Below are 22204 nucleotides of genomic sequence, written 5' to 3'. Positions count from 1 at the left end.
ATGGTTTTATGCTAGCAGTTTGTGTAAACAGAATATATATGCGATAAGGCCTGAAAGCCCTCACATATAAAGATGCAGATGGACATGAACCATGAGCTCAGTCCCTCCACGACCTTCTAGACTTCATAACACCGGTGTTTAATGGATGGATTTTACGATCTGCTTCTACTTCATGTGACATTGGCCTGCACACAAATGAACTGTCGTCATTAGGGGTTGATTCTTACCTACTTACGATCCTGAATCGATTCGCAAACATCAAAAACGTTGAAGGAACCAAAAAGGGCAGAACTCAACAGCATCGCCCAGACAATCTACTGCACGTGCATGCTAGAGCGATTTATCTTCATGAAGTATGAACATGAAGTATATCTGAGTAAGAGACTAACAAGTAACAAATGAGATGACCTTAACTTAAACCGTCTGAGGCGAAGGTGCTCGGTTTCACCTCAAACACCCTGCAGAGCTCACGCCTTGCGGCAGCAGCGAGGCCACTCTCCACTGCTGAGGCTATAACATCAATAACAGCTGAGCACTCCTCCTCATTTAGGAGACTGTAGGATGCTTTCAAATGAATTCATTAATTAACGCCGCTAACTTTTTAAAACGAAAAGGTTGTGGATCATTCATCTCAATTATGATGTAGTCATGCTGTACTTCAGTGGAGGAAGGAGATGGCTTGACGCACAGCATCCTGAAAGCCTGAAAACAGAGCTTCTATTCAATCGATCGAGAACTGATTCTGGACTGGACTGTCTTCCTTCACAGCTTAAGGCCATTAGCCTGTATCGCCTTCCGTTATTGGTAATGTGGGCTGATGGACACAGAAGTAAAACTCATTATCTTTTGTTGACCTGGTTATGGACACTGGAGGTCAGAGGCCACAGAATGTGTAATAACCACATATTGACTTCCTTTCTTATAGAGAGGTTTCCTTTTCTTAGGCATGTCTTGCTAATTAAGTACACCATCTCTGCTTTGTCCATTGACTGCGAGACAACATGTCTAAATCTATGGTAAAGGTCACAGCGGAGAGATCACAAGACGAGTAGAGCGGCGGAGCAGCAAGGCGACCCGCGGGACGACTTTCAGCCGCCGCAGTGTTGTGAAAAGATCGTTTCTGCTTAGAGGAACTGCATTTTATAACAAGCCGACCCACTTTCGGAAGCCATTCCGGTTTAATAGAGAAATAAAGGAGGATAAAATGAATGTTGTTGGGTTTTTATAGCCTGGTCCTGCCAGAATCAGCACGCAGACAAACTTATCCACAGAAGCAGAAGAGGAGCAGCAATAAAAGAGAAGACAGCCAAAGCCGGCGTAATTGAACATAGGAAAAGATTTTATTGCCACTGCATTATTCACAAAGGCCACTGCGCACTGTATCGCCATGTGAATGACTGCGGGGGAAACATAATGTTGCAGAGAGACAGCGTGGGTGAGAGAAACACTGAGACCATTTTTAAAGTCTAACACAGCAGGCTGAGAGAGGCTCGGGATGAATGAATTACCCTGATAGCAATTTGAAAACACAAAGTCGCCTGCCTCCGAACGGACTGCGCCGCAGTGACGGACAGAAGGAGTCGGGGTCGCGAGACAAAGGCGCGGAGATGTAGAGTTAATGGCGGAACGCAGGAGGGCCAAAGACATCCCCCACTACTCCCATTACAGAGCACGTGTGAGGTATAAAATTAATGGTGCAGGGCCTCATGGAACGGTTACTCCGGCTTCAGTGAATGGTCATGTCAGCGTGATGAGTGGACGGAGCTTAAAATGAAGCCAGTGTGCGAGCACCTTAAACCTGCATTCTTTCACCAACCAGCAGGGGGCGACTACACCGGCTGCAAATAACAGCTTAAAATCATCTTTGACCCGACAGCCACAGAGACAGAGATAACAGATGCTGTAATACGAGTCACGATTTTAGTGATTTAGTCATTTATAATGGCACGTTGGATGCATTTGACCTTTTTTTCCAACTGCAGCTCTCACGCCATATTGTGATTTTGATAAAGTTTAAATAACTGTTCTGCCCCCGTGCCTTTACTGAGCCGACACTGTCTGAAAATCAATGGACTTCAAACCCAGCAGGACACCAACACCAAAGCTGGAACTTCTTTTTTGAAACTGGAAAAAAAAACTAAATGACTGTCTGTAATGATTTGCTCAAATTCAAAATTCACACAGGAAAGCACAACAGGCCATTTGAATTGATTTGCCTTGTGCTCCAGCAGGGGGGGAAAAATCTATTGCCGTCAGTAAACTAGGTTATTTCTGTTCTCTTTGATCGTGTAAAATGTTGGGGCCTGGCAACACGTTCTGGGGGAATAATCAGGAAACCAAAGCATCTGATAGGCGGTTGTTCAAAGCGTTCAGTCGGGGTTTATTTGGCTGCATCGTGGATGAAAGTCACCTGTCGCTTTGTGAACCAGGTGAGACGACAATCTGTGGCAGCTGGATTCAAATTACAAACACGTCTGTTCATATTCATTTGAACTTGACTTTTGCCCCCGACTCTGATGGCAGACCTCTTAATTTGCCGCCCACGTCTCTGATTGGCTTAGCAGTTCTTACGAGGCTGGTGTTGTGCCCATTCATGGCTGTTCATGCCAGGTGACCAATGGCAGCTGCAGGTGGGATTACGAGCACATTGTTGAAAACAGCAGCAGAAACGCAGCGTGGATGAGACTGAGGCAGCTGTACTCCATGAAAAGTTGGAAGTGACTCTGCTGTGAAGAGCATTACAGGACGGTGAGGGGATGGAAACACTGTGTGTGTGTGTGTGTGTGTGTGTGTGTGTGTGTGCCACAGAAACAGATAAAGAGACGGATGGCTCTCCTTCATTCTGTCGCGGCTGTGCATTATTTCTATCAGGTCACTTGGTGTCTGAGCATTGAATCTGGGGGGAAATGACACAATGTCAATGGCTGAATGAGTCTCTAGTGAGGTGATCAGCGCTGAGGTAGGGCTCGTTTTATTACCGGCCATAATTCACTCCTCTGCTATCTCCATCTCTCCTCCCTCTGCCATCGAAACAAGCGGCACGAAAGCATTTCAACGCAGTCACACTGTCCGAGAACAACGCGTGAAGCAGCCTCTGAGTCGCAGCGCTGACCCTCTTCCTCTCCAGCAGGTCGAACCCTTTCTCCAGGCTCAGTCTGTCCTGACAGGGCGCGAGCTGACTTTCTTTGGCCCGCCTCAGTTAACATCTTTAACACCTCAGGACTGATGTCGCTCTCACAGGCAAACAGCTAACGAGTCGGTCGTTCGAGCGAGCACAGAGCACGCGAGTTCACCCTGGAAAAGAGAAACTGATGAATTCACGGTTTTGCATTCTGTCAGGCCACACGCTTAAAAACTCCACATTGTTGGATAAATGAGATCAGACCGCCGCAGCGAGCCAGGCGAAGGGTTACGCCATAATTGCATCAATGAAGAGAGGTTGTTGGCACACTAGACTCTATTGATGTGAGTGGCCTGGCCTGTGTGTGCACCCTACTCTGCTTTAAAACCTCTGTGGGATCTGTGTGTGTGTGTGTGTGTGTGTGTGTGTGTGTGTGTGTATGTGTATGGAAGCACACCAGCTCTGCACTGCATCAGTTTTGTTTCACTGTTGGCCATGTGCTAACAATGGCTGACATGACACCAGGAGATTAAAGGATGATGTGTGATAAAGAGGGGGAGAATACGCGAGCGTGACGTTAAAGCATGAGGCAGGAAATGCGACGTTCTCCATCTTTGTTAATGTCGATAAATCTACTGTTGGTACCAGAAGTCTCTCAGTACTATTTCACTTGCCTTTGTGGCACTCAGCCCGAAGCGTTTTGTTCCTACTGAAGACATAAATCTTTGAAAATGGGTCATGAATATATACTTCCATTATTAAAAAAGGCTAAACAATACCCGGAAGAAGCAGGGCGCTGAGGTTTTTAGCAGTTACTCACACTGAAGGAGCGAGTAGTGCCATTTACTGTCGACTGTTTTCAACCACAAAGCGGTAGGACCACATGAATGTGTTGGTTTTGGTCTTTTCATGCGAGTTGTTGAAAATAAACTAAAATACAGGATATTAACAGGCCTCAGCTCCAGGATCCTTCTTGTAACTATCGCCAAAAAAAAAGTTTCATTTTTGATAAATTGGGACAAGATCTTCAAACTTTTTTTCTTGTTTTCTTCAAATAAAGTCCAGAAGCAAAAAAAAAGAGCAAAAACTGAGTTTGGGTGGAGCGGCGAGCGTCGCCTGGAGCGGCAGCGATCGGCTCCGTCGTGCGCGTCGTGGACAGAACGTGGATGTTAACGCGCGCCGTGGAGGAATGAACTGTTCTGAACCGACTGCGAGCTCACACGTTCCTGGAGGAGCTGCAACGTAGCTCCCTCCCAAAGCTTTACAGTAACACACACACACACACACACACACACACACACACACATCACTGGCACACAAACGGTCTTCAATTGCTTCTGTCCCTTGTTCCCACACACAAACACTGGCAACACGCACACACACCCAAACACACACGTACACAGGGGCCTCTTGCTTTCGAAAGCTCACTCATCCTTTTAATCGGTGTGGAATCCATCAAAGTGGGTCAAACTCCCTTCCCCATCTGCCCTGGCCAGATTTTAAATGCACGAGGGCTGATTAAAAAAAGACCAAGAAAATAGGGCAAACGCATCCAACACACACACACACACACACACACACACACACACACACACACACACACACACACACCACTCAGGAGACCAGCAGCAGCGGGAATAGATACCGAGGGGAGCGCTGTGTGTTTGAGTGCGTCGGGGGGCATTTTGTTAGCAATTACCGTGTGCCGCCGCAACAAAGAAAAGGTCAAGCACTTCGACTTCAATCTGTCGGCCGTGTATCAATTTGCCGTGTTTGCGCTCATTTGCATACGGCCACCTTTTGTTGCTCCATCGCCGTCCCCGAGCACATGACGCTGTGAGGGCGGGGCACGCCAGGAGGGGAGGGGGAGTGTGTGTGACAGGGCGCCGGCTAAGACAGCTGGGGGGATAAGCTCGCTCCCACAGCTGGGCGTATTACTGTGTGTGCGTGAGCGTACGCGTATGTGTGTCTACCTTCACGCGCCTCGCTGTGAGTCTTTGCTCTCGTCGCTCTGCAGCCGTGTCAGTCCGTGGATAAATGAAAAGTAAAGTTTTACCGCTAATCGTGCAGCGATCCTGCAGCGCTGCCCCGGCTGTCACGTGACGAGCAGAGTAACCACAGGCTGCTCCGGCACGCCAAAGGGGCGGGACGCCGCATTCGGCCTATCGTCATGCTGCACAAATGGGGATTTCCAAGATTAAGTGCTGACACGCAGGAGATAGTGAGAGGTCACCAGTACAGTAAGTTGAGCAAAGATGACAGGAAATAAATCAAAATGTCACTTCCTTATCAATGATATCAATGAACTTGTTGATTGATTTCTCAATTAACCAATTACCAGACCAAGTTCAATTTAAATTGTTCCACCAACAGTCCAAAAATCCAAATGATCTAGTTTAATATTAGAGAAGAAAACACTCACATTTTTGCATTTTTGCTTAAAAATAACAATTAATTGATTATCAAAGCAGCTGCTGATTCATTTTCAACTGTATAAAATGTTGAAAAATAGTGGAAACTTACATAGTATATGAATACTTATACTTGATTGATGATCAGCTTGTTGTTGATTTCCCGTCAATCAACTTGCCAGCGTTCGACTGACAAAGGCAAGAAAACTGAAGACTAAAATAGACCGAGTGCACCGGGGATAAACTGGAAGGCATCGCCATGACAGGACACCTCCGGGTGCACAAGAAATAGGTGCCGACTTGTCACTCAAACTGCTGCCTGGTGTCCCCTGATGAGTCACGCCGTCTCGCAGACCTTCCCTGCTCAAAGCGCCTGACGGGGCCCATTGAAAGTGCTCGGGTGCGGGTGTGAAGGCGCTAAGATGTACACAGGAGACGATTCACGCCTGACCGAGAGGCGCTGAACGCGGGTTCATCGGCGCCTCGGTCTGAACGCGGAGGTAAGCACCAGGCTAAATGAGAAGCAGCACTTTTTAATCAGCGTGCCCAGCAGTGTCATCCCTCTTTTCTGTCAAGCGCTGAATGCAAACCCTCAGTCAGGCTGTCAGGGTGGCGAGCCAAACGAGGCGCGGCTGTAACGGGTTGATGAAGCGGGGCTGGTCTGGGCTGCGGCCGCGCTTGCAAACAGAGCGCCGAGGACAGACGCTCAGAGACGACCCGAAAACAGCCGCCCTTTAGCCGAATCCCTCCGGCGGCCGAGCTGCCCGAACTTCCAAAAAGCCAGCTCACTGTGAAGGAGAGGATTACTCTGAAGGAGAGCCAGCTCCTTCCTCTCCACTCCAACAGCAGGCCACAGCTGAAACCTGTGACTCTGCCTCAGCATTGATCAGACTCGGTCAGCGGTGCCTCATTCTTGACATCCAGTTCCTCTCAATTAACGGCCTCTCCTTCTGATGGTACCTTCCATTTCGAGAGGTGACACGCTGCATGGAAAGCAATGCATTTTAAGAGAGAGACAGAGAAAGAGAGAGAGCCCTTTAGGGTAAAGACGCTGCAGCTGAAGAGACTAATCACATGCAGCGCTAATTTGACAACCAAGGACAAACAGTGGGCAACAATTATATCTAATTTTTCTGGTAGCTCAACCCTGACAAACACTTTAGCGGGGTACGATTGGATAGGAACAATGGGATATTAAATACAAGGACATGGACAAAGCAACTCATAATCCCACAAAGGTTGAACTGAACTGGAGTGAACTCTCCTCTAAAGTGACACTCGACTAAAACTCAGCATCAGTGAGAGACGCTGCTTTGTGATCTCAACTGTCGGACGGCGTCTGGAGTCTGACTCACAACACGAGATTCTTCTACGTGTTTGAACATCTGACTCTGGCACTCAGTGAGCTTATTTCATAAAAGCTCAACATCCCAGAACTGCATTCATCTCACCAGAAAATCGCCCAGGGAGCAGAAACATTGTGCACACTGTTCCTCCAACTGACTCTCACCAGAACGAGTCTCTGAAGTGACGCTTGATAAAAACATGTCGTTAGATTTTCCTTGTTTTTTTTTTTTATAACGGGGCATCAAACGTACGTAAAGTTCCTGTTGGACTTTATAAGGAAGAGCAACAGGATACGGAGACGGAACATGTGTCTGCTGTGAATCCACTAAATGGTCCAATGGGCTCAGAGCACTGGCACCAACAAAATGCTACCATGCTAAAATATGTGTGTTACACCTGCTAACTATTAGCCCTGTCAGCAGGTTAGCACACTAATGTTAAAGCTGCTCTGTGCTAAGCTAGCCTCACAGAGCTGCTAGCATGGGTACAGGCCTTTAACCTTGTTTTTACTGTACTTCAATCAATTTCAAGACGTCTCTGTTAATCACAAAACTGCAGGTTGGCAAAGACAGACGCAGTATTTGACTCCCCTCGTCTTAATGTGTCACCTCTGTTGCCTCCAAATGTCATTAAGGAGGTGTCGGCGCTAGCTGCAGAGACTGTAGACACAGCTGTGTGGCAGACTCCCGAGCTCCCAAACTAAGCAAACTCTGACACTTCTGGGTACATGTTTGCGGAGCCTGGCGGTGAATACTAACGGGCCTGAATAACTTCATGCTGATGGAGCCGCCGAGGCTTCAAAAGGCACCCACATTTCAATTTAATTCAATTTGCCCCAGACGGTTTGTAATTGCAAACTAGGAAGGGCAATCTTATCAAATGAATATCATTAGGAGTTGGTAAACAATCTGACAGGGACTGCATTCAAAATGGCTGCACGGAGAAAGCACTGATTTGGCAGCGACGCACGCTTTGACCTAACAGGAAACGAGGCGCGGTGATTTACGTGTACTGAAGCAGCCCAGCGCTGCTTTTCCATACGATTCCTCTTCATGGGGATTTCCTGGGACTGTAATCTGCGAGCTGAGACGCCTTTTGATTTTGCGATATCAGAGGAGCTTCTTCCAACAGGTACGAGCCCTCGGGGAGCCTGTCTTCACTAATGATTTGACATGAAAGGGCAAAGCGAGGTTTATGACGCCCCAGACAAACACCAAAGGGGAAAAAATCTTCAAGTGTGGAACTCACAGCGACTCGGCGGAGCGGACGATCATGATATTGGATGAGGTGATTTAAGAGGCAGAGATAATGATCCTGTGGCTTATTGGGCTTTTGCAGCCGCTGGCCTTTCTTTGTTATTTACTGTAACAGCAAAGAAGCATCTGAAACATCACAGCGCCGGCAAAACAAATCTGAAAAAAAGATCTTAAACTCGCAGGAAGGGATGAGACACGCTGCCGCCGCTGGCCCAGATTGTGATGACACCAATGAGGCAGGTGTATTTCTCCATAAACATTTCATCTAAACCTGAGCTCCCATCAGCACTTCAGCTCACTTGAAACACAACCCACAAACCACTTTCCACTCATCTCCAGTACAGCAGCCGCGTCTGAAATCACGCTGGCTGCACCTGGATGCCAGAAATCAAACCATCGACACCTTTTTTCTTCCCCCCACTCTCTTTTCATACTGCACAGCCAACCAGCAGGTTCTCGAGGGCTGCTGCGAAAAAAAATAAAATCTCCCTCGCTGAGACGTTTCCTTCCCTTCTTCCTTCCACCCACGGTAAAAACTGAAAAGTGCTGGCTCGGTTACAGGAGTCATGTGGAACGCAGTCGATCGATATCCACTGACAGTGCTTCATTGCCATGCATGGGCTCTGGGCAGAGCTGTAATATGCATGGATAGCCTACGGTAATCAATGTAGGGCGCTGTGCACGTTTGTCCTTATTTCTCTTTAAAACAGGGGGAATATAACAGAACTAGAGCACAATTCAAATATAGATATACAGGGGGTGAGGTACAGTCTGCTGAGCATGAATAATTGAACATCATTATACAGTAGCTAGATGAAGATGAACTCTGAATTTTCTCACTCTCGCTCAGATGTTTTATTTAACAAGCTGAAGTGTGAAACCATTGAAATTCCTTTGACATATTCTTCTTGCATTCTTTCTTTCATGATGAGTCCCTTATGTTATTCCTCTACGATGACCGGGTGCACATACCAACTCCTCATCACCCACTTTGCTTTCACTTTACCGCACTTATTTCTAGCTGCGTCTCTCTGGATCCACATACAGTGTAAAACAATAGTGGACTGCACTGCAAACCCGATGCAAAGTCACGGAAAATTAGGACTGAGCTGCTGTGAGAGTCTGGGGGAGTCGTGCAGGTGAGAAACAGCCAGCACGCGCTCCTCTGCAGACATTTTTTTTTTTTTGCATGCAAACATCTCAAACAAAAGCCACACAGCATCTCCGTTTCAAAGCATCAGAGACTTCACAGGAAAAGAAAACACAAGCAGCACTGAAATAAGAAGCAGCTGACATCTGAGCGACGATGCACAGCCGCTGAAAGGAGGACTGAAGCCGCGTCAACTTGCCTGGAATGTGTAAAACCTCGTCCCGTTCGGTGGGTGCACCTTGGGGGAGTTGGTCCCCGTGCTCATGTCTGAGAAAATCATAATCCCTTTGATGGGCAAACAATCCAGAGCTGGTTCGTGTTTATCTGTCAGCCAAGCGCGGCGTGCTGCACAGAAACTCCGAGGCGAGCGCTCGGATCAGCCCGTGACCCGACGCTGCGCTCCCGGCATCGGATGGTGGGGAGCTCCGGTGAGATGCGCAACGCCCCGAGGGAAAGGAAAACCGCGATGACAAAAGTGAAAACGAGGCGACTCTCTGGTCTTCTTCGCGCGTCCCTACTCGCGTGCAGATCGCTATTCTGTGCGTCCTTGAAGGGATTCGCCTGGAGAGGAAACCCCGCGCAGAGACAGCGGCTCCATGGCGTCCCGACGCCCGCTGCAAGCAGCTCTGCCCGCGGCTCGGATGGCTCCGTCTGTGCGCGGATTATCGCCTCCCTCCTCCTCCAGCTTCACCAATAATCAGTCAGAGCATCACGGCGCGGCTCAGCCAACAGCACACCGGGTGCCTCGACTGGCGGCGGGGACGCACGTTCGCCCTGTTTTTACACTGTAAAAAACGTCCTTTTGTGACAGAAAGTCATTTAAAGTCGGTTCATGAGCGCTCGGGTGAAAACAAACTGTTGCAGGAAAGTGTTTTTGTTTAAAGCATGGGCGTACTTAAAAATGAGACAAACCTAAAAGAAAAACTAAAATAAATTAAACAAACATCTTTATTTTGATTAGAAAATAAACATAGAAAATAATAATGATTAGAAATGACTATATTTGCATTGGAAACGTGCCAACACTGTTCTGGATTATTACATAGTGAAGGCTGTGATAGATGCGCATTTTTTGCAGTGTAGCTCCGCGCTGATTGGAGGAGGAGACGGATGCTTGAATTCCTGAACTGTGGAGCAGGAGGAGAGGTTTTCATGTCTGAAGTACTCAGTATGAGAGATGCTGTTGGCTCACAGAGGCTGGGGTCTGGAGGTGGGTGCACCAGCAAACACAAGTTGTAAAATAAAAGGTTTTCGAACTTTTGTTCGTCTCTAAGTGGAACTCCTTCATGATCACCTCGAGGTGTCGTTTCTGTGTGAGGAATAAACTTATTCAACAATGTATTTATCTTTTTTTTTAATTTTCACGCCATCATCTCTCACAAACGCACCTTATTCAAAGGGAAAAGGCACGGTGACGTCGTCTGTCGTCCACAAATATCCGCCCACCGTCCATTATCGAAGCATTTTCGAAGCATCTTCCACAGACCTGCCATGTTCCCCTGCAGGTCTATATTGATTTTTTTTTTCTTTTTTTTTTTGCTGACGCACTTTAAGGTTTCCATGACATACGACTGCTCCAACCGCTTTAAGACGAGCTCGTCGTCTAGAGGCAGCTTTTATCTGCAATTCCACATGAAGACGAGTGCACCCGCTCGAGCAGACGTCCGACCAGGAGTGTCTCCACTTTTCAGCCAATTTTCTCTCATTAACTGGCCTTTTCATGAGAGTAATTCACATTTTTGAATCCAATTCTTTGTCAGAGCTACTGAGAGCCATCTGGGGAAAAAAAAAAAAAAAAAATCTTAAAAATGAAATAATTTCCTTTGTTCCACTGAACTTGGTGCCAGCATTCAAGTTGACATGGCGGATCTTGATGAGGTGGGTAACTGGATCACAAAGTATCCGGCTTATATTCGGACATCAAATCTGGTTTGGCGCTATAGGAAGGACCCAAGCGGCTCACGCTCTGGCCTGATTCCGTGTTGTTAGGCACAGCTCGGTGAGCTTTATTAAGCTGAGTGGGTTTAAATCGCCGCTAGCCTCGCGCTCTTCGGAGGGATTTGGTTCCAGGAGACTTCAAAGTATTTGCTCTTGACACAGCAGGTTAACGGCGTCTCCAGCTGTGGAGCAGCAGACTGAGCTGAGTTTGCACTGCTGACCCCGGAATGTGACCCACAGTGAATTCCCCCTCGACGCTGTGGATTCACTGTGGGCTCAACCTGACGAGGGTTAGCTCAGGCCTCCGGGAAAATAATGTGTGTGGTAATTAAAGGAACCTCACAAGAGTCAAATTCACCTTTCCTCGTTGAATTACTGTCACTGAATTACTTAACATCCACCACTGAAACCTCCACACTGGACCTAAACTGTGAGGCGTGGATGTGATTCCTTTGATACTGGACACACCAGGTTCACTGTGGTATTGATTTTTATACCATACAGAAGAAAACAGAAACCAACTGGCTGTCTGGAACGACAAGAAAAATACAAAGCCAGAAATCTAAAACTAAATTATTAAGGGACTAAAACTTGGAAAAATAAAACTGTTTTGTTCCTTAAAATCAATCACTGTGGTCGAAGCGTTCAGTTTTACAGACTCGCAGTGATGATGTTTGGTGTAAAAAATATTTCAGAGAACTGGGACAAACTGGACATGCAGTCAGGGATTATTTCAGTGATGTGCTGCTCGAACTGGTTTCACTGGACACGTGAAGTGATTCGAAATGAAGCAGGTTCATGTGTTCATGTGACACAAAGGTTAAAAAAGTAGGAGTTTCAGAGGAATCACAGATAAGGGACTCATGCTTAACCTCTCTAATCTTTCTACATCCTCCATTTGACTCGTGAACTGTGCCTAACCTGCTGCAACATTACGACAGAGTCGGACGGTGGACGCGGGATCTTTGCCATCAGGGTAGTACTAAGCCCTCCTGCACATCAGTCACATAAAGGGACATGTCTGCTGCAGCGCACTGGACTCTGACGTCATTGTACAGATGTGCAGTGGGCATGGCTTAATGCTTCTAAGTGCTGATTGGCTGCAGCCTCTCAATCCTCTCTGTGTTTTCTCCAGCTCTGATCGACATGACTCTTTGTCTACGGGCTGCCAAAGCATCGCAGATGAAAAATTAGAATTGAGTCATGAGACCAAAATTACCAAAGAATGATTTTAAATTCATTAAAGCAGCTTATTGTGGTACAAATTACACTTAATAGAATTTTTGATCAAAGCAGGGTGCTTAAAAAAATAATATTTCTAATCAATATTTCATCAAAGTGCTTATCCGCACGGTCTCATTGAGGCAGTTTGTGCAGACACAGAGACTACGTTCATTAAACCAACACCTGAGCGAGTGCACGCGTGCAGCTGCGTTCGTGCGCTGTCACGCACGCCTCCTCAAAAGCATCCCACTCTGCATCTAAACCCTTTAAGAGGAAAAACACAAACAATCCTTTCTCATCAATCCAAGAGCTGAAACAAATTGATTTTTGGTTTGAAAGCCTGCATTTGATCGGCCCGCGGTCCGAATCTGTGAGGCCATCTGCAGCCTTCGACAGATCCATCAGAGAGAACAGGTGACACGTGGGGATTCGAGAAGGATCTGTGTTTTTCTGCTCAGCGAAGCTAATGTGCATTAAGGTAGGAGTGCCTGATGAGGTCAGATAAAAATTCCTCCAGATGCTGAACGAAAACACATAAAACACTGAGCTATGACCCACAGGAATGATAGTGGGAGTATGAGGCCACATATGATGGTGAGCAGGGCTGTGGTAACCTGGAGATATGTATGTAAATCACACACTTACTCCACAAGTGTGTGTGTCTGTGTGCGTGTGTGTGCGTGCACTATGTGCCTCTAACACACATTGTAAGCTTGTGACAAAGCTTTTGCTGCAAGCCTGTTTGCTCAAACATCCACTTAAACTGCAAATGAGCTGCAAACAAGGAACAGAAACGAGTGCCGGTTTGTGCATATGTAATGAGGATTTGGCCATCGCTGTTGCAACTTCATCCTGCAAGAAACTGTAGGAAGCTAAACCAGCGTGGAAGGATGAGAGCTGGACCAGCATCAGGGAAAGTGGCTGACTTCTGTGGCTTTGAACAGATTCTTTTATGTCTGAAAAAGGGAAATCATACTGCAGCGACACGCCGTCACTGGATCCAGGTCTGTTTCAGCGCTGAACACGACAGAAAAATCTGATTAATTAGCGAGATGAAATACTCGTACACAACCTTCGAATGGGGACAAATGAGACGACAGAAAGCAATTATTCTGCGATCGAGAGTCATTAGAGTGTGTCCGGACACGCGGAGCAAAATCACAAATGTGAAACTCAAACTGTCAAAAGGGCCGACGCTGGAGGGGAAAGTGGCAATTTATTAAAAACAAACTTCATGCAAGACGAGAACGTTATCTTGAAAACTGCTTGAATTTAAATGGCTACGCTCGGCCAAAGGCTAAAACAACCTGTCAGGGAAGCACGGCTGCCACTACTTCATCCCAGATTAACCTGTCAGATATTTCTGCTGTTAGCTGGTTAATCATCAGTCTATAAAATGTCAGAAAACAGTGAAAAATGTCCATTAGAAGTCCCCACAGCCAAAAGCACCAAACCGTCATCAAACACCTTGAATAGTTCACCAATTGTTTCAGCACCACATGCAACCACTAGTTATGTAAACCTATGGGCAATACTGCTGATTAACATATCTGCTGCATGATGCTAGGCTTAGCCACAGCGACACTTTGAGCTAAATCTAAACGCAAACATGCTCACAACGACAATGCTAACATGATGTTCAGCAGGCGTAATGTTTACCATGTTCACCAACGAACCTGAAAGCATTAGCATGCTAAACTGGGCTAATTAGCCTTAAACACAAAGTACAGCTGGAGATTTGCTCGCACACACACACACACAAAGAAAAGCAGGAAGGTCATTAAAGGTCATTTGGAGGATCCTGAAGGTCTGCACGAACTGTCCGTCAAACAGAGCCATTAATCTCTAAACGTCCACGGGATGTATTTTCAACATACGGGTCGTGACATGCGCTGAAAACAGCCGAACAGCGTACAGTCGATAATACAGCCACTGAATGACGCAGTGTTGTCATTTCTAGCTATCACAACTTGGCACTGCTGTAAATAGCACAGCTCCAGAGGCAACGCCCGCCTGCTCTGACTGCTTGAGGTGCGCATTTGATATGCAGCACATGATAAATCACTGTGGGACTGCAGGACCGGGGACACTCAGGGGAGATGGTGGCATGTTAAAATTAGCATACTCTGTTTGTCGCCACGCCTGACACACAGTGTCAAACACACACTCTTAACAAGCTGACTAGAGACGAGGCCCTTTAAGGTGCTGAAGCTCTGTTGTCATGTACTGTGGTACCTACTGTATAATGGAGCTCCCCAAAGAGCTCAACTGTCAGCCGAAGCGAGCGGCAAATCTGCACTGCTCCTCTGGGTGTGGAGTCAGATTACAGACAGAGACAAGAATATATGAGCAACAAGAACAAGCATCTCCGCATCTCCAAATACTTAAGAAACAGGACGTTTTCCAGGACAAATTATTGAAGAAACAAGAGTTTTGGCTGTTGAGATTTTCCTGAAAGTTTTGCAAAGAAAAGCTTGAGGTTTTCTCTCTTATTCTCTGTGTAACTTTGTGTGTGATTGCTCAGTCTCTAGCTGAAGGGCCCCTCCAGGCTCCACAACGCTGCCACCTTCCATTATTAGACTCGTCGCCGCCTAATTGGGCTTTTCCCTGCTGCCATACGCTGCACCAAAATTCCACCGGCTGTTATTAACGTCAAGAAAATGATTTCTAGCTGTTTGTGGCTTTTCCCCCCCCTCACAAATTAGTCCCATCAATGCTGTAACTGCTTCATCCTTATATCCAGAATACTAATTTCTTTACTCTTGAGCAATTGAAGCTTCTGATTGCGATTGCCGTTGAGTGTTTTTAGATTGCTTTTGCTCTGACAGCAGAGTGTCTTGACTGGTTTATCTTAATATCCGTCGACTGAAGGATCTTGCAAGATGACGGAGTAACGCTCCCACTAGATCTGCAGGTGTCAGAAAAAGTCGCGGGTTCCTCCCCGCACGGAGGCTTCTTGGAAAAGGAAGGTCTGAAGCGCAGCAGACACAGCGGAGGCATATTGATCATGTCAACAGTCATGTGTGGGCAGACAGCCTTAATGGACGTTGCCCCGCTCCCGTCACTGCTGAAACGCTGGAGGCCTATTGTCAAGGGTACAGTGTGTGTGTGTGTGTGTGTGTGTGTGTAACCTCAACCAGTCGATAAGATGTGACTCAAGATGGAGAGCAGAAAAAAGGTTTTAAGGCTGCTGGAACAAAAGCCGTCCCTAATATTTCCATTTTCACTCTTTAATAAGATAATTCGAGCTTTGCTTTGATGATTTTTTTGTGATCTGTAAATACGTTGCTTGTTGCTAACATGCTAGAGATGCTTTCCAACTAAAAGCAGTGGTGTGGTTATAAAATCTGACGTTGGAATCATCCTGTTTCAAAAAGAAGTCCTAATAACTCACAGGAACGTAGAGAATATCTGCTTATGTGGGCACGTGCATTTGGAAAGGCGCTCTGCCCTGAGGCCACAGAGCACAGTACTGTACATACAGTGGGATAATAAGACGGCAGAGGAGGGGGTGGGTGCTGGAGAGAGGTACAGCTTTTGCCGTTTGCTGCATATGCAGGTTAGTGGAAGCACGGCTCAGCAACTTCATATCTAAAGGTGCAATAAAGACGTTGTGCATTGGCGCCTTCAAACAGCTGTGATACAGCAGGTGAGTTTAAATGAAGTGGTAATCGTGTATCTTGTGCAAGGATATGCAAAGGAGATGGGTAAACGTTTCTGCTCTTTGATTATTAGGTTTTATTAGGAGATGTCATGCAAAATGGACTGGAAGATGCCATGTTTTGGCCTCAAAGTGCAATATTTAGGTCTGAGTTTGACTATTTTTATTGCCTTTTTTCTCTTAACCTTTTCTCTTTAATCATTTCTTGTGGGTGGACATGAATTTAAAGGTATCCTGCACAGTTTTTGAGCACCAGTCGCACAAGGAGAAGAAAGGTTTTGCACCAGATTTAGCCACTAGCTAATTTCCATCTGCTACCCCTGAGCAGGAAGAGAGAAACACTAATACAACTAAAGCAATTAACGCAAATTAAAAATCCAAAATTTGCATCCAGCACTACAATATATACACATATAAGTAATGACTTCCAGTCAGTCCCTAAGCCCTGCCAACAATTTCCAGGATATCTTGTGCATGTAGGACACTCAATTCACAAGTCCAGCCAATGGTTTCGCACTATTCCACTGATTGACAGGTGGCAGTGAACCTCCAAGAAAAGCTCCAGCAAAATACAGGGAAGAAGAAGAAGAAGAAGACTGCAGGCGAACAAACACCGATGTAAATAATGCAGTTTCTAAATAAATAAAAAATCAGCTTTGCAAACGTTTCATGCATGCATGCAATTCATGTTTCATGCACACACTTTGTCATTTGAAGGTATCTTTACATAAAGATCTTGAGCGGCGCAGCTTCAAAGCTAATGCACGTCTTCCATGTCCCTTTATCTTTGCACTTTCAGTCACTCTGCAACACTCCTTCTGACTGCATCTTTCATGTTCCAGTCCTCTGAGTCTGCTGCCTTTTGTCTTATGTGGTCATTTTAAAGCTCTGACTCATGCAGTCTTTTTGGCTGCTGTCTGATTTCGTCCCAGCGATCGGCGGATGATGAAATCCACGGGACCATTATTTTCCATTTTTGATCTGCAAGATTTCAAAGCAGGTTGTGTGAGACGTCCAGTGCCAGAAGACAAAAACGGAGGAGATTGATGCATTTTAGTTAGAGAGCCTGAGACTTATTGCATTGCTCGCCGCCCTCTGGGACATTCCAAGTCTTCTTAACAGCCAAGCTGTCTCACCAAAGCTGTACAGGAAGCTGCCTCTCACACTGTCTCCCTTGGAAGCTGGTCTCAAAGAGGAGATCTTGTCAGCAGGTTGTCATTTGAAATTGCTCTACCCTAAAGTATTGCTGGGATAAAAAAAAAAAAACCCTTTAAAGGAGCTGCAGGAAACGACACTCGCAGCTCCTCGCAGCTCCTCGCAGCTCTCGAGCACAGGAAGTACTCGAGGTTTCACCCTTGTGGCTGAATGACCTCTGTCCCACTTGATTCCCGACAGGAAAGAAGAGGACATTCAGCTCTCTCAAACCCCTTCAATGCTCGACCTTCTCATGCAGGAGGCAGTGATGGACAGGAGGAACTTTTATAATGCTTGAAACTATTAATTTATTGGATGTTTTGTGAATATAGAAAAATTCAGGAAGTAGGATCCAACGTAATGCTTAAAGTTCCTCTCCCGACATTGATTAAACCCCTAAAATCTCATCTCTGTTCGTCAAAATTCCACATTTTTTCCGTTTTTCCATGCAATAGTTACATAGGTTATGTTTCGCTCTCTACAACGTTAGAAACATAACAGTAAGAGATAAAATGAGCCTTCAGCTTGACGACGTTATCATGATGGAAAGCTCCAGCGTGCAAGTTCTTTATTATGTTTGTCTGAATCCATGTGTGACAGACTGGTCCTGATATGTCTTGTAGCCTATAAGAAACATCCCATGGACATGCTTACAAGCTTAAAAACGTGATTTTCATTGGTTACTGATATAACTGCATTTGTTTTGGTGTTCCACAACTGGACAACAGATATCCAAACCACATAATATTAAAGATTTCCAGTCATATTCGACAGAACAATAAGGATGTTTGTTGGCGCAGAGAAGCGGGCCTTGTTTAATATCAGAAACGGCTCTGTTCCCGTTGGTCCCATCACACCTCGTTCTGTATATTTAGCTCCTACAACACGACCGCTGGTGACAGTTATTTGTTTTCTCATACATAAAATAACACAGACAGAGCCGATTCCAGGATGCACTTGAAGAGTCCATCGGGAAAGTAATCAGACCCGGAGCGAGCGGAGAGCGGCCGAGCGGGTTTTCAATCATCCCCTGAGCGAAAACCAACGCGGCATTACAAACACGCCGCAGCGGACCGTCCCGATGGCGTGCGCTGTTGTGCTCAGCAGTTCCAAAGAAACATGCTGATTCGGCGATATGAAATGTCAATCATTATTTTCAGTGCAGTTATTCATGTGCGTGTGCTGACGGGCAACATCAGGAGTTTACATCTGCTGTTTTCTGCACGGAAATAGAGGCTGACAGAAGGAGCAGAGGACAAAATGACGAGCTTCTTTCTCCTCAGCTGCACTGCACGTTCATCTGCTCACAGATCAGTGACGAACTGTACAAAGTCTGTACAGAGTGCATCTAAAGGCCTGGTTTTAGCAACAGCCTAGAGGTGTTGCAGCTAACTGTTAGCATCTTTATCACTGCAAGGGCGCTAACACTGCTTTAATATCAACGCACGACAATTAAAATGTGCATCTGCTGCGAACACTTTAGAAGTGGAACAAACTTCTCAAAGTGTTTTTGAGCACCAAAGGGCTCCGATTGAACAGTGAAAAAACACTCCTACTTGAAGCTGCTATTTTGATGTTTCTGCACAATAAAAAAAAAAAAAAAAGAAAAAAGAAAAAAGTCATACATAATGGCTGAGTCACCAAACGCGGAGCTTCGATGTGAAACCGCCCACATGTCATTCTTGCTATTGGCTCTGCAGTCTTATTAGAATGTCATGAAGCTTTTTCTGGATTCACTAATATCTCAGTAACCACAGCACAGAGGAGAAGTTGTAAAACTGCATGTAACTGCTTGACGTGTTCAGTTGTGGAGGTACAATCTTTAAGTTTGTTATCTTCACTTGTTCTTTACCTCATGAGGGTTGAAAAAAAAGTGCAAAAACCTGCAAAACATGAGGAGAATTTCTGTCTGCAAACAGCTTGAACAATCCAAAAAAAGGAGCTCACATCAAACGTTGCATCATTCACGCTGCATCCACTCACGCTGAGCATCAGGACGCTTTGAAGCCCAAAACCTGATGTCGGTGTGGTCAGTGGGAAATGTGGCCTGTGAGTAACATGATTGCAGGGTTCCTGCTGGGAGTTACAGGCTTGTCCGCAGCTTCCAGAACCGTGTGCACAACATATCACCTGCATGTTACATTAAGATGCAGTTTCATGCAGAAAATGCGATCAAAACGTTCGAAACAAGAGGCGCTTCCCATCAGACTCACATTTTGATTATATTCTCATTTTATGTTTGCATGCAAGACGTTTCAGCACCTTGTGTTCGGAGCGGTTATATGTGTTGACAAGAAATGCATGGAAGGGCAAGCAAAGACAGTCGCTTCCGGTGGCAAAGCTAATTCGAATCTTCACTTCGCTTGGAGTTCAACTTTAGTGAACTTTGCTTTGCAGAAAATACTGAATATGTTACTTGAACTCCGGCTCCGGTGTGTGCCTCTTCTAATCAAGCTAAGACGGTGAACATGGGAAACATGCTTTCATTAGCATTTAGCTCCAAGCACAGCCTCACAAAGCTGCTAGCAGGGCTGCAGACTCAAATGATGTTGCCTCCGGTGTACAGTGAAGTAGAACTGTGACCGCATGTCTCAAGGAGCCTCGTTTATCTCGACCCAAACAGAGCCGGAAACTGGATGAGTAAGCAACTAACATTTCCACCTGCCATCTCTGGGTCACTCTCCACCTGAGGGAACGAAGAAAATCTTGTAATGGAGACAAACTCGAGCTTGACCGTTAGATTCTACCTGAGTGGAGCTCAGAGCAGAAACAAGATGGCAGCTCACACAGCCCCTGGCTGCAGTCAGGCAGGCTGGGATTACACTTCCTTTAAACCGAGCAGGAAAACAGACTACGATGTGATTACTCTCCTAAAAAAAAACAATGGCAACTGACTCATCCTCCACATTATACTAAAATTAAAAATACGGCTAACGTACACAGAAAGCGACCCAACTCAACAACAATGCCATCAGTATCCAGAACAGGCTTTCTGTGGCACTTCTGGGAGCATCTACAGTGATGTGGGTTGTCATTTTGAAGCACACATACACAAACACACACATTCCTGTACACACACAGAAATCTGAGTGGGTGGCTGATGCCTCTTAAATGGAGTCCAGAGCCTTATGTAGAGCGACCGTGTGCATGCATGTGTGATATTTCTGCTGTTTCACACTGGAAAAGCAAATGTTGACTTTGCTCCGTTTGTGGTCTCAGCTCTCTGTGCGTTATGATGCTGAACACGTCTAATGTATGTTCAGAGAAAGCAGCGTGTTCCCAGGATTGCATATTTCTGAATATTTACGTAGGTAGTGATGGACTTCACGTACGAGCAACAGGAGAGGGCGAGCAGAGCGGGGCGGCCCTCAAACACTGGATTTAAATGTTGGTTTTGTCCCACGCAGACAGCAAACGTGCGAGATGACAAAAACACCTTCGAAGATGCCGCCCAGCGTGGATGGCAAGCGAAACAATGACTTCTCCCTTAAGTTTAGGAGGAGATCATCGTAACGCGTCACCTCTTCAGCGTGAAAAATCTGAATGAAACCCCGATGAGAGTTTTAAAGAGCATTTTATTGCTGCAGAGCTTAAACAGTCCCATCAGTATTGCAATTGGATGAGGCTGCAATTCCAGGAAACGGACAAGTTTCAGTCACCGGTGGAGCTCCTTCCTGCAGCTTCAGGCCGAGCGTGAAGGAGGAAAACTACGAGGAGACACACTGCGCCGTAGAAATGAAGTGGATATTGACACTATCAATCTTCCTGGAGTATACGAGCTCTTTTCATTCGGTATATGTGTGTGTGTGTGTGTGTGTGTGTGTGTGTGTGTGTGTGTGTCTCCCCTGTCCCCTGATTGTTTTTACTTTATTTGCAAGTTCAGGCTCATCAGTCTTCTCCAGCTGTGCAGGGGGGGAGGAACAATCTCATAACTTTCTCATTACCGCCCCCAGCCCCATGAAGAATACCGCTGCGCCGCTCACAGAGAGCAACAAACCTTACTTTTGGGACACGAAATGCCATTTCTGCAGCAGTTTTGCTTTCTGACTCAAAAACTCATTAAGTAATCCAATAAAGGGGCAAAGGAAATAAGGTTAAAGTTCTCATGGTAATGAAAAAAGGCTCAAAGTGGGCACATGTAATATTTCAATGAGTGCTGGGGTGAAAAAAAAAAATCATGTGGAAACAGCATGAGCATAAATCCACATCATGCATTAAAATATTATTACAAATCTTGTTCAATTAAGACCAGGACGGTTTGGATTTATGGGACAATTACGGAGCACCGGAGCAAAACAAAACTCAGCTGAGGAAAGTTTTTGTGCTGCCGAATCCCTCAAAAGCTGACAGAGAGGGCGGACAGACGCCCGCTGCTCTAAAGGCCGAATCATCGGGGTGGAGGTGATGGATGGAAATGAAAGCTGTTTTACTGAGAGAGAGCACACACTGTCCCCAAACGGACCATCCATCCTCCGCCGTGTGGACACATGAGCACTACGTCTTCCGGCCTGTCGCCGCCAACAGCACAGACCTGCACTTGATCACGCTCCTTAATTGGCCTCCTGACAGCGCGAACACACTCACGTCGACGCGCAAACACACACCGGACACAAACAAACGAAGCTGCAGAAAACAAGTTAGGGGTCAAACAATAAGTTGAAACCCTCTATGTGGCAGGATTACTGCAGGTTATTGTGCAGAGAAACAACATTTTTGTTAACTGAAGTAAACACTATAAAACAATATTGTGTACTTGCAAATCGAACTGAAATTAAATCTAAATATACAGGAAATGTCTTTAGTTTTAGTCTTGGTCAATTTGGTCAAATTTCTAAAGCATGAGGGGGCGTTGGTGCACGTTTATTGAGACTGGGGTGTCTGCATGGCTGTGAATCAACTGCC

The 22204-nt window shown here is 46.0% G+C and overlaps 2 protein-coding genes across 4 annotated transcripts in view; one reads left to right on the top strand and one right to left on the bottom strand.

Annotated features, from left to right (window-relative positions):
• LOC143315027 (cystine/glutamate transporter) overlaps positions 1-22204 on the top strand; it is a 138699-nt gene that overhangs the window by 41919 nt on the left and 74576 nt on the right. The gene's annotated exons all lie outside the window — the stretch shown is intronic.
• Positions 1-22204, bottom strand: part of ppfia2 (PTPRF interacting protein alpha 2) — a 141467-nt gene that overhangs the window by 76412 nt on the left and 42851 nt on the right. Inside the window, exon 1 of one of the 3 annotated variants that reach the window (XM_076722439.1) lies at positions 9485-10032. The exons of the other annotated variants lie outside the window; for them this stretch is intronic. Coding sequence (XP_076578554.1) covers positions 9485-9565 — 81 coding nt within the window. The 5' untranslated portion in view covers positions 9566-10032. Of the gene's footprint in view, positions 1-9484; positions 10033-22204 lie in introns of those variants that run through there. 3 annotated transcript variants of the gene reach the window in all.

This window comes from Chaetodon auriga, chromosome 22 (genome assembly GCF_051107435.1).
Source record: "Chaetodon auriga isolate fChaAug3 chromosome 22, fChaAug3.hap1, whole genome shotgun sequence".
Classification (NCBI taxonomy): domain Eukaryota; kingdom Metazoa; phylum Chordata; class Actinopteri; order Chaetodontiformes; family Chaetodontidae; genus Chaetodon; species Chaetodon auriga.
The sequence above is the reverse complement of the archived record's forward strand: the minus strand, read 5'-3'. Positions and strand labels throughout refer to the sequence as shown.